General features: G+C 49.2%; 1 protein-coding gene across 2 annotated transcripts in view; it reads left to right on the forward strand.

The window, feature by feature from the left end:
* The first annotated feature begins 1,098 nt into the window (after positions 1 to 1,098).
* The window catches only part of STAT1 (signal transducer and activator of transcription 1), a 32,578-nt gene continuing 21,148 nt past the window's right edge, over positions 1,099 to 12,528 (forward strand). For both annotated transcript variants that reach the window (XM_036421621.2, XM_045575284.1), the window contains exons 1-6: positions 1,099 to 1,257; positions 5,193 to 5,321; positions 6,376 to 6,520; positions 7,781 to 7,879; positions 9,918 to 10,007; positions 11,534 to 11,612. In XM_036421621.2, coding sequence (XP_036277514.1) covers positions 5,194 to 5,321; positions 6,376 to 6,520; positions 7,781 to 7,879; positions 9,918 to 10,007; positions 11,534 to 11,612 — 541 coding nt within the window. In that variant the 5' untranslated portion in view covers positions 1,099 to 1,257; position 5,193. The remainder of the gene's footprint in view (positions 1,258 to 5,192; positions 5,322 to 6,375; positions 6,521 to 7,780; positions 7,880 to 9,917; positions 10,008 to 11,533; positions 11,613 to 12,528) is intronic.

Below are 12,528 nucleotides of genomic sequence, written 5' to 3' on the forward strand. Positions count from 1 at the left end.
TTCGCTTTTCGTTTCCCCTCAAGTCCGTGCCTTCTCCGCCACCGAGCGTTTCCCCGAAAGCACGTGGGCGGCTCTTCCCCGCCGCGCGCCCCTCCCGCCGCGCAGGCCTGTTGTCATGGGATCCCCGTCCCCAGCCCCGCCTCCCAGCCTAGGGCACCTCCCTCCCGGGCGGCGCTCCGGAAGCACGGACTTCACAGGGGGTTGGGCTGCAAGTGTCGTGGTGAAAGTGATTAAAAAAAAAAAAGATTAAAAGTGACCAGCCGCTCAGAGCAACAGCACCCCCTCTCCCGTGGCCCTCTTCCTGTCTTGTATTTACATTGCTATGTATTCTTGCAGCACGGGGATGGTACTATGTTCTCTATACTGCATTTTTTTTAAAGTATATTTTATTGATTTCTTTTACAGAGGGCAAGAGAGAGAGAGAAACATCGATGAGAGAGGATCATCGATCAGCTGCCTCCTGCACACCCTCTACTAGGGATGTGCCCACAACCAAGGTACATGCCCTTGACCGGAATAGAACCTGGGACCTTTCAGTCCGCAGGCCCACGCTCTATCCACTGAGCTAAACTGGTTTCGGCTTTACCGCATTTAAATATATATATATATATATATATATATATATATATATATATATATATATATATATATATATATATATATATGTATGTGTGTATATATATATATTTTTTTTTTATTTTTTATTTTTATTTTTTTTTATTGATTTCAGAGAGGGAGAGAGAATCACGGATGGGTCGCCCCTGCACGCCCCCCACGGGCTTCAGCTGCCAAGCCGAGTTCCAGAATGGCGGCCCTCAGCCGCAGGCGCTCAGATGCGGGGCGTCCCGCGGACACGGCCGAGTCTGGGCCCCCGCAAGCAACTTCCTTCTTACTGGCTCCCTACAAGGCAAAAACGCAAAGGTCCCGCAGCCCAGCGGCCAGACAGAGCAGTGTCACTCACGCGCGGTCCCCGCCCCAAGGACCCAGCGGATTGGCCCATCGGCGGGCCGCGGGGGGGGAGGCAGCGCGCTGGCGGAACAGCCGCGTCCGATTGGCCGAGCGCGGTGCCCTGATTGGTGGAGGCGGAGGAGGCGGGGCGCTCGGCACTGCCTTTTTTCCTCGCCGGCACTTTCGGTTTCCGGCGCCGAGTCCGCAGGGAGGTCCCACACCGCAGGCCCGGTGACACCTGTGAGACCCCAGGCCCAGCAGAGGCGGCCCGGGGCGCCTTCGTCCGTCCCCGCTCACCCGGCGCGCAGAGTGAGTGAGCCTGGGGTTCCGGGTGCGAGGCTGGGGTGTGTCCGGATCGGCGGCGGGGCGGGGCGGGCAGAGCAGCGGGGCACCGGGCCCGGACGGGACAGGTGTGTGGGCCCCCTGCCCCCAGGGCCCGGTCCGGAGTGTCCCTGGTGCGGTTCTCGGGGCCGGCACGGTCGCCCGGCCCGCCTTGTTCGGGCAGTAAAATGGCATGGGAAAGGCCATCACGCCCTCCATGCCGCCCTCCCAGCCCCCTCCCTCCGCATCCGCGGGACCCAGGGTCGGCAGGAGGCTTTGATGGGCTTGTTCCACCCCCGGAGAGCTTTCTGCGCTAGGAGCTCTCATCCTGTGCACGAAGACCCGGTATTCTGCCCCTGCAGTGCTGTGTGCTGCTCAGATCCAGTCCCCAGCCCCTCGCGGGGCATGAGGTGATGGAGGAGTCCGTAACTGTCCGTGGCAACGAAGGGACGGTGGCATGACTGTGGAACCTAACTGTGTCTCCCTGTTCAAAGCTGGAGGAGCTTACTGTCTTCCTAGAACATGAAAGCGATCGTTTCCTTCCTGCAAACCCCTCCCCACCCTCCCACCCCCCTGTCACACAGTGCATCCTCCCTAAACTTCGGCGGGTACCGAAGAGCTGGGGGTAGAGGCGCTGGTGTGTGGCTGACTGTGCTTTGCGTGTTGTGTTGGTTGGAGAGGTTTTTGCTTTTAGATGATGGAAATCAGACCTGAGCCTCCCCATGAACCAGGGTGCAACCCCTGCTTAATGAGGGTGCGGGACCCAGACGGGTTGGGCAGTGATATGGTTCGCCCTTTACTTCCTATGGCTCTGACATACACCAGATCATCAATTCCACAGGTGGGTACTGAGTCCAAGACACTGTCCAAGGAGCAGAGGACTTTTTAAAATATATATATTTTATTGATTTTTTTACAGAGAGGAAGGGAGAGAGATAGAAAGCTAGAAACATCGATCAGCTGCCTTCTGCACACCCCCCCACCGGGGATGCGCCCGCAACCAAGGTACATGCCCTTGACCGGAATCGAATTCGCGACCCTTCAGTCCACAGGCCAACTCTCTATCCACTGAGCCAAACCGGTCAGGGCTGAGCAGAGGACTTTTTTTTTTTTTTTTTTTTTAATTGGGTCCCTGCAACGTGGATCTGATGTCACGCTGGGGACTCATCACAGAGCTCTCTAGGGAAGGCAGGGGCCGGCGCTCCAACAGAGGTACCGGATGCCTCTGGGTTCACGTCAGAGAAAGCTCCGCTGTCTCTGAGTCAGGCCCAGGCAGCTCTACGGAGAAGGGGCGTCCGCACCTCCTTGGAACGCCGGTGGGGTGCGGAGAGGCAGACATCTGTGGGGGGACGGTGTTTAAGGGCAGAGCGGGGCGCCTGGGCTGCTTTGCTCATCGCTGAAGGGAGGGCCTGGGAGGAAGTCAGCCTAAGCATGGGCAGGCTGGCAGTTTTGAACCAACAAGGGATGGGGTCCGACCTGAGGGTGGCAGAGGCCGGATTGGGAAGTCGTGTCGGAGGCGGGGACGTAGGAGCGCTTGGGACTGGAGCCAGGTACCTGGAGGATGATCGTGCCGCTCCCTGTGTTGGTAACACACTTGGTAGGAAGGTAAGATGGGTTCTGGCTTTGTTGGTGTGAATGGATTGATTGCCTGCGCGGTGCCAGGCAGTGCCTCTGACCTAATTCTTCGGCTCCTAACCACCAACCAGTGGACAGCCAGTGAGTGGCCTGGGGGCACTTGCCTGGCCAGAGCCGCCGCAGCCTCTGCCCATCCTTTAGGCACATCCTTCTGACACACAGCTCAGGGAAGGAGGGACCACAGAGCTGGTCCTTCCGCTCAGGCACAAGACGTGAGAAGTGAGCATCGAGCAGCCAGAGAAAGAGTGCCGAAAGGGCAGCTGTGCCAGTGATAGCTCTGCCTCCCCACCGTGTCTTTATCCTCCTTTGGAAGGACAATTGTGGGTAGATATGGCTTTGTGCTGCACACGAGTGCTTGCCAGCAAGCCCGTCCCTGCTTGCACAGCCAGGCCCCTCCTCCGAGGGCCGGCGGGACAGCACCCCCTTCCGTCCACTTGGAAAGGCGTCGGTGCAAACCCTGAACTGGGTGGCATTGGGAGGCTCCTCACCTCCTGCTGGACGCCAGGGCTCCCCCCTTCAGTCAGGTTTTGTCTTAATTGTTCATCTTTAAAATTGCTGTGTAAAAACTGACTTACAGCCAAAACCGGTTTGGCTCAGTGGATAGAGCGTCAGCCTGGGGACTGAAAGGTCCCAGGTTCGATTCCGATGAAGGGCATGTACGGTACCTTGGTTGCGGGCACATCCCCATTGGGGGGTGTGCAAGAGGCAGCTGATCGATGATCCTCTCTCATCGATGTTTCTATCTATACCTCTCCCTTCCTTTCTGTAAAAAATCAATAAAATATATATATATTTTAAAAACACCTGACTTACAGTTATGCAAAGAGATAGTATTACTTTATCCTTCCCAATTATCCTATATTTGATGATGTTGTTTTGATCTTTAAGTTATTACTGAGATTTAAGACATTTTGTGCCAGACTTACTGTTTGCAGTTGGCAAAGAAGAAAACATGTCTCTTTTAAAAGCTATATAACAAAAATAATTCATTTTAACCTATGAGCCATAAAATGTGAAATACCAGTTTAAAATTCTTTGAGTTAAATTACAGATGGACTGTAATTTTTAACAGAGCAATTTTGGGAGAGTTCTTAGGATTTGTCCTTAGGTAAATCTAGGTGTTGTTTTGCATTTATTTGTTTGATAAAAGTACAGATTTATTTAAAGGGCATATTTATTGAACACCTACTGTGTGTCCAGCACTGCCCTGGAACCAGTGAACAAAACCTCCCGAAAACCTTTTCTTCGTGTGAGGAAAACAAAAGTAATCAAACTATGTAAGAAAATATGTGGCCCAGCTGGTGTGACTCAGGTTGGATTCCTGGCAAGGGTATATGCCTGACTTCATCTCGATCCCCAGTAGGGGGCGTGCAAGAGGCAGCCGAGCCATGATTCTCTCTCATCACTGGTGTTTCTATCTCTCTCTCCCTCTCCCTTCCTCTCTCTCTAAAATCAATTTTAAAAATCTTAAAAAAAAAAAAAAAAAAAAAAAAAAAAAAAAAAAGGATAAGAAAATACGTGGTATGTTAGATGGTGGTAAGTGCTATGGAGAAAAATGCATCAGTAAGTGGTATAGTATTTTCCAGGGTGAGAGGTGGTGTCCCTTTAAATAAGGTGGCCAGAAAGGGCTTTCCCGAGAAGTTTAAGCAAAGGCTTTACAATGTGTTTCCTGGAAAAGAAGAAAAACAACAACAACAACAAAAAAAAACATTGACTCAAAAAATCAATTTAAAAAACAGAATGTAGCCCTAGCTGGTGTGGCTCGGTGGATGGAGCGTCGGCCTGTGGATTTAAGGGTCCCAGGTTCAATTCCTGGTCAGGGCACATGCTTGGGTGCTGGGCTCAATCCCCAGTTTTAGACGTGCAGGAGGCAGCCAATCAATGATTCTCTCTTATCATTGATGTTTCTATTTCTCTCTCTTCCTCTCCCTTTCTCTCTGAAATCAATACTTTTTTTTTTTAAAGAAGTTGCTTTAAAAAAAAAAAAACCAGTGTGGAATCTGGGAGGGAAGGCAGGGGAGGGTGGGTGGGAGGTAATCAACCAAAGACCTTGCGGGTGGGAGATCGTGGGCCAGAGAGGGATAAAGCGAGACCATGTAATACTTTCAGCAATAAAGATTAAAAAGTAACAGCAACAAAACAGTCTTCAGCATACAGACACTATTGAAGCAGTATATAGTTCAGAGGCAAATTATGTATTGGATCCAGCAAAGCATCTGCAGGAAGCGCCATGCTAAGCGTGCGTCCCCAGAGTCTGGCTTCCACTCGTGACATCTGCTTTCCTCCAGGATGTCCCAGTGGTACGAGCTGCAGCAGCTGGACGCCAAGTTCCTGGAGCAGGTGCACCAGCTCTACGATGACAGCTTCCCCATGGAGATCCGCCAGTACCTGGCCCAGTGGCTGGAAAAGCAGGACTGGTGAGGAGGGCTAGAGAGGGGCGGCGTCTGTTCAGGGAACTGGCTGATTCAGTGACATGGAAGATGAACCTCATCGGAGCCGCTGGGGTTGTCGGTTCCAGAAGAGTGTGGATTTGAAAAGTGACACATGTCTCTACACAGCTACACGCATTAGTCATTAAGCACCTCACGCAGTCTTGTCAGTTTAATGATGACACACTAGAGCACATGTGTCAAACACAAGGCCCGCGGGCCAAATCCTTGATAGCATGTGAGTTGGTTAACAGCACTGTTAAGGAAAAGATTGTTCCACTCATTTCAAATTCACATTTCTGGTTAACATTGTCAGTTTATGACTGTTCAGTAAACTATTCGGCCCGCGATTTAGGCTGGATTTTAGATTTTGGCCCCTTCTCTGATTGAGTTCGACACCCCTACACTAGAGGCTCGATGCACAAAATGCATGCAAGGGCCTTGGCCCTGGCCCCCACCCACCCCGCCCGCTGCGGCTTTCTCCAGAAGGAAGGATGTCCTCTGGTCCAATTAGCCTATTACACTTTTATTATTATAGATGCTCCTAAATGCTTTGGATATGTTAGGTAATGCGACACCAGTTACTGCCCAAGTTAGGATATAGGCCATGGAAAGAAGTTAAAAGAAACCATTAAAGCTGAGGTATGGTACAGTATTGCTTAGAGATGTGAAGAGGTGATAGTATTCAGGCCATATCACTCAAAAGTGACCCATGTTCTATTTTAAAAGTTCTTTTTGCTGACCATGGGTGCTTTCGATGTTCGGAGAGTATTCGACATAGAAAAAATGAGGTCCCCTGCTGACCTCTCCCCTCAGAGTTGGTCGCCATGAGCAGAGTTGTGCACAGCCTGGGAGTTGTAGAGTTTCTCGGGCTAGCTATGTATAACAAATATTGTGCCGACTCCGCTGAAAGCAGCATCCGTGTCTCAGGAAAGCGATAAAATGAGGGAGCACTCACTGCTGTCAGCGGCTTCACACGGAGGCAGCGATGATCTTTGTGTTTAGAACGGCCCCTTGGTGAGCGTGTGGATTTTCCCTGTAGGGAGCACGCTGCCAATGACGTTTCGTTCGCCACCATCCGTTTCCACGACCTGCTGTCGCAGCTGGACGATCAGTACAGCCGCTTTTCCCTGGAGAACAACTTCCTGCTGCAGCACAACATCAGGAAGAGCAAGCGCAACCTGCAGGTACACTGTGTGTGTGTGTGTGTGTGTGTGTGGGAATGGCCCGTGTTCACAGAGTTTTCCATTCGCCATTCACTGAGCACATGCTTTGGCATCCAGAAAAGTTAGAGGCTGTCAGCCCAGTCCCTTCCTGTGGCGAAGACTTCAGAGCACAAGTAAATACTGCCAGCTCGTTTGGTAAGCACATGGGATGTTTAGGTTTCAGCGTATCCCTCGTTAGGCAAGAAAATGTGATTCTGAGAAAATGTGACGCGACAGACTTGTTTGACTAAAGGTTGAAGCTATTTAAACCAGAGGAGGAAGATTCCGTTTTAAGAGCAGTGAGCTAGAGCGCCACGGCAAAGCCCAGAGGGGCGTCCGTGCCGAGTCCGGTCAGTCCTCGTCTGCGATGAAGAGGGAGCCCAGCACACAGTGGGGCCTCCTGGGGTCCGAGGGGTGGCGGGGCGCTAGGGCGAGGCCCTCCCGGCCTTGCTTCTTGTGGGGCTGCCCTGCGAGGGAGGGTCTGGGGGCTCTGGGCCGGAGAGAACGTGCTACGGAGTTTTGGGTTTACCCCAGAAGCACTCCCTTGTCCTTAAGTCTGGCTCCCACAGTAGGACACTCCTGTTCTAATGGAGGCGAGCACTGTTGTTTTCCTGTTTCATAAAAACACAGCCAACTGCTATCCTGAGGTTGTGAGCACCTTGTTTTTCCTGGTCTAGGGTTTTATAATGCCAGGAAAGTCCGGTTAACTGCATAAACATTGGTTCTCCTATCGACTTGGCTGGCATACACCTGTTATAAAAAGCCACGATGCTGTTTAAAAAATAAAAAGCCACGATTGCCAGTATTTTACAACTACTTTTGGCAAGGAAGCAGAAAAATTGAGGAGACGTCTCTGGTCTAACGGAAGCAGAGACCAGTGGGAACGTCATGGGTCATTGCTGCATCATTTGCAGTGTCTCAGGACCCTCACTAAGGATCATTCCTATAAAAGAGAAGTAGTAATTAAAGAAAAAGTATGATAGGAACCATGTATAAAAATATTTGGTTTTTAAATCAGGAAGTAATTGAGGTACCTGCACTTAATTGGAAAGTTAGAGCAGTTTTTGTCAGAATTTGTGAAAAGAATATTCTGATTTTACCAAATATTAACTTCTGTAGAATTTAATAAATGTGAGATGAGATTTCTCAGTGAATATGAATGAGTTCATCTCAATTTACAATGCACAGCGACTTAAACATTCTGATACGTAATTTACTTTTGTCCTGACCACCCATACATAGGATAATTTTCAGGAAGACCCAATTCTGATGTCAATGATCATCTATAACTGTCTGAAGGAGGAAAGAAAAATTCTGGAAAATGCACAGAGATTCAATCAGGTACTTCTTCTTCTAATTGAACACTGATGATAATAATAAAATAAATGCATTTATTTTTCCAACAAATGTTACTGAGGTGGTGGTGAGCAGGCCCCTGATGTTGTAGCCCCAGGAAGTGGGAAATCAGAAGTAGGGGTGTTACGGACCAAGCTCGTAAAAGTGACAACTAATAGACACAGTTCTTCCAGATAGGAAGGATCGCCATGGAGATAACTGGTCAGGGTGCTGTGTTGACAGTGATGGGGTGGCTGGGGACTGGCTGTGTAGATCAGGGTCGGACACTGTTCTGGGGTGCAGGGTCAGTAAGGATGCAGGCAGGTCCTGAATGGGTTCTTGCTGCAGCCCGGGGGGGTGGGGGTGGGGGGGTGGGAGGGGTAGGAGAAGGGGGGTGAGCAAGTGGGCAGACTCGGGTTCAATGTGGGGCTTGTCGTGAAGGCTCAGACGGAGTGAGACAGTGAAAGGTCGGGGTGACTAGTCTGTAACTGTCACTGGGAGTGCCTGTGTGCTGAGCCGGGAGGACGAGGGAGGGAGGGAGGGGAAGGGCTTTGACGGCACAGGAGGTTTGCGGAGGAGAACTGGTTGATGGGACAAGCAAGAGCTTTGGGTTTTGTTTTGGTTTTAATTTATTGATTTGAGAGAGAGAGAAAGATCGGGGAAGGGAGAGGGGAAGAGAAAAAAACATCGATAGGTTGTTCCACTTATTTATACATTCATTGGTTGATTCTTATATGTGCCTTGACCTGAATCAAACCCCAAACCTTGGAGTATCAGGACAATGCTCTAACCAACCGAACTGCACGCCAGAAAGAGCTTTGTTTTTCGTTTTGTAATATATTTGTATTGATTTCATAGAGGAAGGGAGAGGGAGAGAGAGAGAGAAACACAGTGATGGGAGAGAATCATCGATCAGCTGCCTCTTGCACACCCCCTACTGGGGATGTGCCTGCAACCAAGGTACATGCCCTTGACCGGAATCAAACCTGGGACCTTTCAGTCCGCAGGCCGACGCTCTATCCACTGAGCCAAACCGGTTTCGGCTATTTTTTTTAAATGTAATATTTGTTATTGATTTCAGAGAGAGAGGGAAAGAAAAGATAGAAACATCAATGATGATATGATGATAGAGAATCATGGATCGGCTGCCTCCTGCACACTACCTATTGGGGAACAAACCTGCAACCTGGGCATGTGCCTTTGACCAGAATCAAACCCAGGAGCCTTCCACTTGCAGGCTGATGCTCTGTCCATTGAGCCACACCAGCGAGGGCAAGCATTTAAAGCTACATATCATCCGTTTTAAGCTCAAGCTGACTAGTCTGACAGGTGAACCGAAGGCGTGTTCCCGAAAGCCTTAGCAGCAGCGCCATCATGCCTCTGCGTTACCTGGTGAGGTCACCAGGGGGGTCTGAGTCAAAATCAGACCCCGCCACCCTGCCTCCCAGCAAGCTGAGGTGCAAGAGGCGCCAGTCTGGGACCGCACGGGGACTCCAAGGCTTTAAGACAGACAAGGACAGGGTTCTTTTTTTATTAAATGGATTGGGGTGACATTGGCCCACGGGAACATACAGGTTTTGGGTGGGGGCTTTATGTAATGGGACCTGTATACTGCACCGCGTGTCCACCACCCAGAGTCCAGTGTCCTATTACCTTATATTCCATCCCACCCCCTTCCCTCTGGCACCCACCACCCGTTGTTTGCGTTCACCCCTATGAGTGAAATCATAGGAGTCTGGGGTTAATAAGAAGAAACTTGTCTGCAGACCCTGAGAAACCTGAAGCAAATCCCTGTGTGGCGCCTGCAGCCGCATGGATCAGTGGGACATCTGTTTCAGCACGAACTGGGCCTGGTCCTTCCGTGGCAGTCACAGTTCGCCAGCATCTTCTCCAGGGCCCTGGGAACGGAACTGTTCCCTGCAGGCACCCCTGTGGGAAGGTGTCGGAGGGCGTGGGGGCACAGGGCATAGACTTGACCTTGGAGTGGGACCAGCAGGTAAGTCCCAGAGGAAAGGGTGACAGTCGGTCATGCGCCCCGTTACAGGCGCAGGCGGGAAGCGTTCCGGGCACGGTGATGCTCGACAAGCAGAAGGAGCTGGATGCCCGCGTCAAGGATGTGAAGGAAAAGGTGAATGTGAGTATCGAGTGCCCGCGGCTTTCTGGGGAGGGAAAGCTTTCAGTGTAACCATAGCAACACATCTCAGTCCTTTAAACAGTGGAGGAGAAACGTTTAGCTGAGGCCCAAACCTAAGGTGACCAGATTTTAACATTGGTAAAGCAGGACACCATTGACGGGGGTGTGTGTGTGTGTGTGTGTTTTCTTGATTAAAAATTTGGTTTATATTATATTATAAATTATTATATACATATTGTTTAAAAACACAGTAAGTAGTTACATAATTACATGAATATATTTTATTGTTAGTTTATAAATTAATTTGATTGTTATAAAGTAACTATATTTTTTAAATTATTTTAATTTTAATCCTATATTTCTTTCTAAATAATAACAATACTAACTTGTATTATTTTTCCTCTGAATTTGCCGTAATGTAAGTCGTGTCACTTTCAAGGCTGGTGCTAGACTTTTTGCCGCCACTGTAAAATATAAATAATTTAGTACTGTCTGCTAAATTCAAGAAAATTTATGTATTTATGAAGTAAATAAATAAGTTACTTACCCAATTATATGAATAGCTGATTTGTAATGACATCACTTGTGTAACTAGCTTACTAGCACACAGTTTGACGTGTATCATCTGAGAGACTGTTACAAAACGTTTCATCGTTGCCAATTCCAAAAAATGCCATTGTTCATTAAGTCCAAACAATGGTGGTCGAATTCTAACAACTGATCAACAATGCGAACTTTGATAAGCAGTTCTCGATAATCAGTTCTCAACAATTATTTGTTATTATTAAAGTTTAACATTATAAAATTAACAAAAATAATATAAAACTCATATCCTGGTTAAATAGCCACATGGGCGCCGAAAACTGTATATTCCCTTCCCGTTCTCCCACCATCTGAGGTACTCTGAGGGCTGTTTGGGGAAGAGTAAGCACGCTCTAACCAGACCTGTGTCGATGGAAAGGCCAGCTGATGGGGCCGGGCCTCCCGTGGGTCTCTGGGTCACACAGGCATGGGGTGCATCAGATGGCATCGTCCTAGCCTCCTGGGGAGCCCATCACTGCAGTAAGGATCAGGGCCCCGTCCCGACATAGTTTCTTTCCTTTTTTGAAAGAAATATACTTTTATTGATTCAGAGAGGAAAGGAGAGGGAGAGAAAAATAGAACCATCTATGATGAGAGAGAATCATAGATCGGCTGCCTCTTGCAGGCCCTACACTGGGGATCGAGCCCGCAACCCAGGCCTGTGCCCTGACCAGGAATCGAACCGTGACCTCCTGGTTCACGGGTCGATGCTCAGCTACTGAGCCACACTGGCTGGTTGTGTAGTGTCTTTTGTAAATGAAGTTACTATATGTTTATTAATGAAACGGCCACTATTTCATGTGTCTGACTCGGATTTTGCAAGTCTCGTTCGTCTGAGGGAGCGGGGTTATTGTCAGTTTTCTGGGTCTTCTGGAAGCAGTGATCTGTTTCGTAAAGTTTTGGAAGCTGATCAGTAACCACCCTGTTTATGTCTCTATTTATAGTGGATAGAGCATGAAATCAAGACGCTGGAAGACTTACAAGATGAATATGACTTTAAATGCAAAACCTCGCAGAACAGAGGTAAGCTCACATGCAGTACGGTGCTTGTTGGTCGTGAGTTTTTCCGCCTGCGTGAGCCAACAGAGACCAATCCTCCTTCCCAAGTGCCGATATTTCCACGTGGAATTGCCCGTCTGGCTGAGTGATGGTATACCTATGTAATTCAGCCTTCAGTGCTGGGATGCTGGGGGTCAGATAATGTGTTGTGCAGGTGTCTTGTGCATGTCCGGCTCGTACCCCTAGGGGGCAGCAGCACTATCCCCAGGCCCCTGTGGCGCCCTTGGTGGCAGGGGATGTGCTACTTGACTTGTTGTGTCTAGCCCGCTGGCTGACAGAGACGGTTAGGAATGTGGGGTGAGTTCCCAGGCCCAGTGCCTAAGCTCTCCCACGTTCCAGCTCCACGTGTGTGTGCTCTTTGGATAACGGTCAGCATTCTTCTCGTGTCTTCAAGCAGTAGCTCTATGTTGTTGTGTTTTTGTTTTAATTTTTATTTTATTTATTTATTTATTTATTTATTTATTTTTATTATTGACCTCAGAAAGGAAGAGAGAGATAGAAGCATCAATGATGAGAGAGAATCATGGATCAGCTACCTCCTGCATGTTCCCTACTGGGAATTGAGCCCACAACCTGGGCATGTGCCCTGACCGGGAACTGAACTGTGACCTCCTGATTCATAGGACAACGCTCAACCACTGAGACATGCCGGCCGGGCTTGTTGTTGTGTTTAATGATGACAGCAACTGAAAAAAATCCCACAAGTGTGCACTGCGTAGAACATGTGGGGTACTGCTGTGACCCCAGCAGTCAATTGGAGGACAGCATGGTTAATATTAGAGCAAAAGGGGGATAAATGGTGACGGAAGGAGACCTAACTTGAGGGGGTAAGCACGCAATATACAGATAGTGTGTTGTAGAATTGTATACCTATGTATTA

This window comes from Pipistrellus kuhlii, unplaced genomic scaffold (assembly GCF_014108245.1).
Source record: "Pipistrellus kuhlii isolate mPipKuh1 unplaced genomic scaffold, mPipKuh1.p scaffold_m20_p_7, whole genome shotgun sequence".
Classification (NCBI taxonomy): domain Eukaryota; kingdom Metazoa; phylum Chordata; class Mammalia; order Chiroptera; family Vespertilionidae; genus Pipistrellus; species Pipistrellus kuhlii.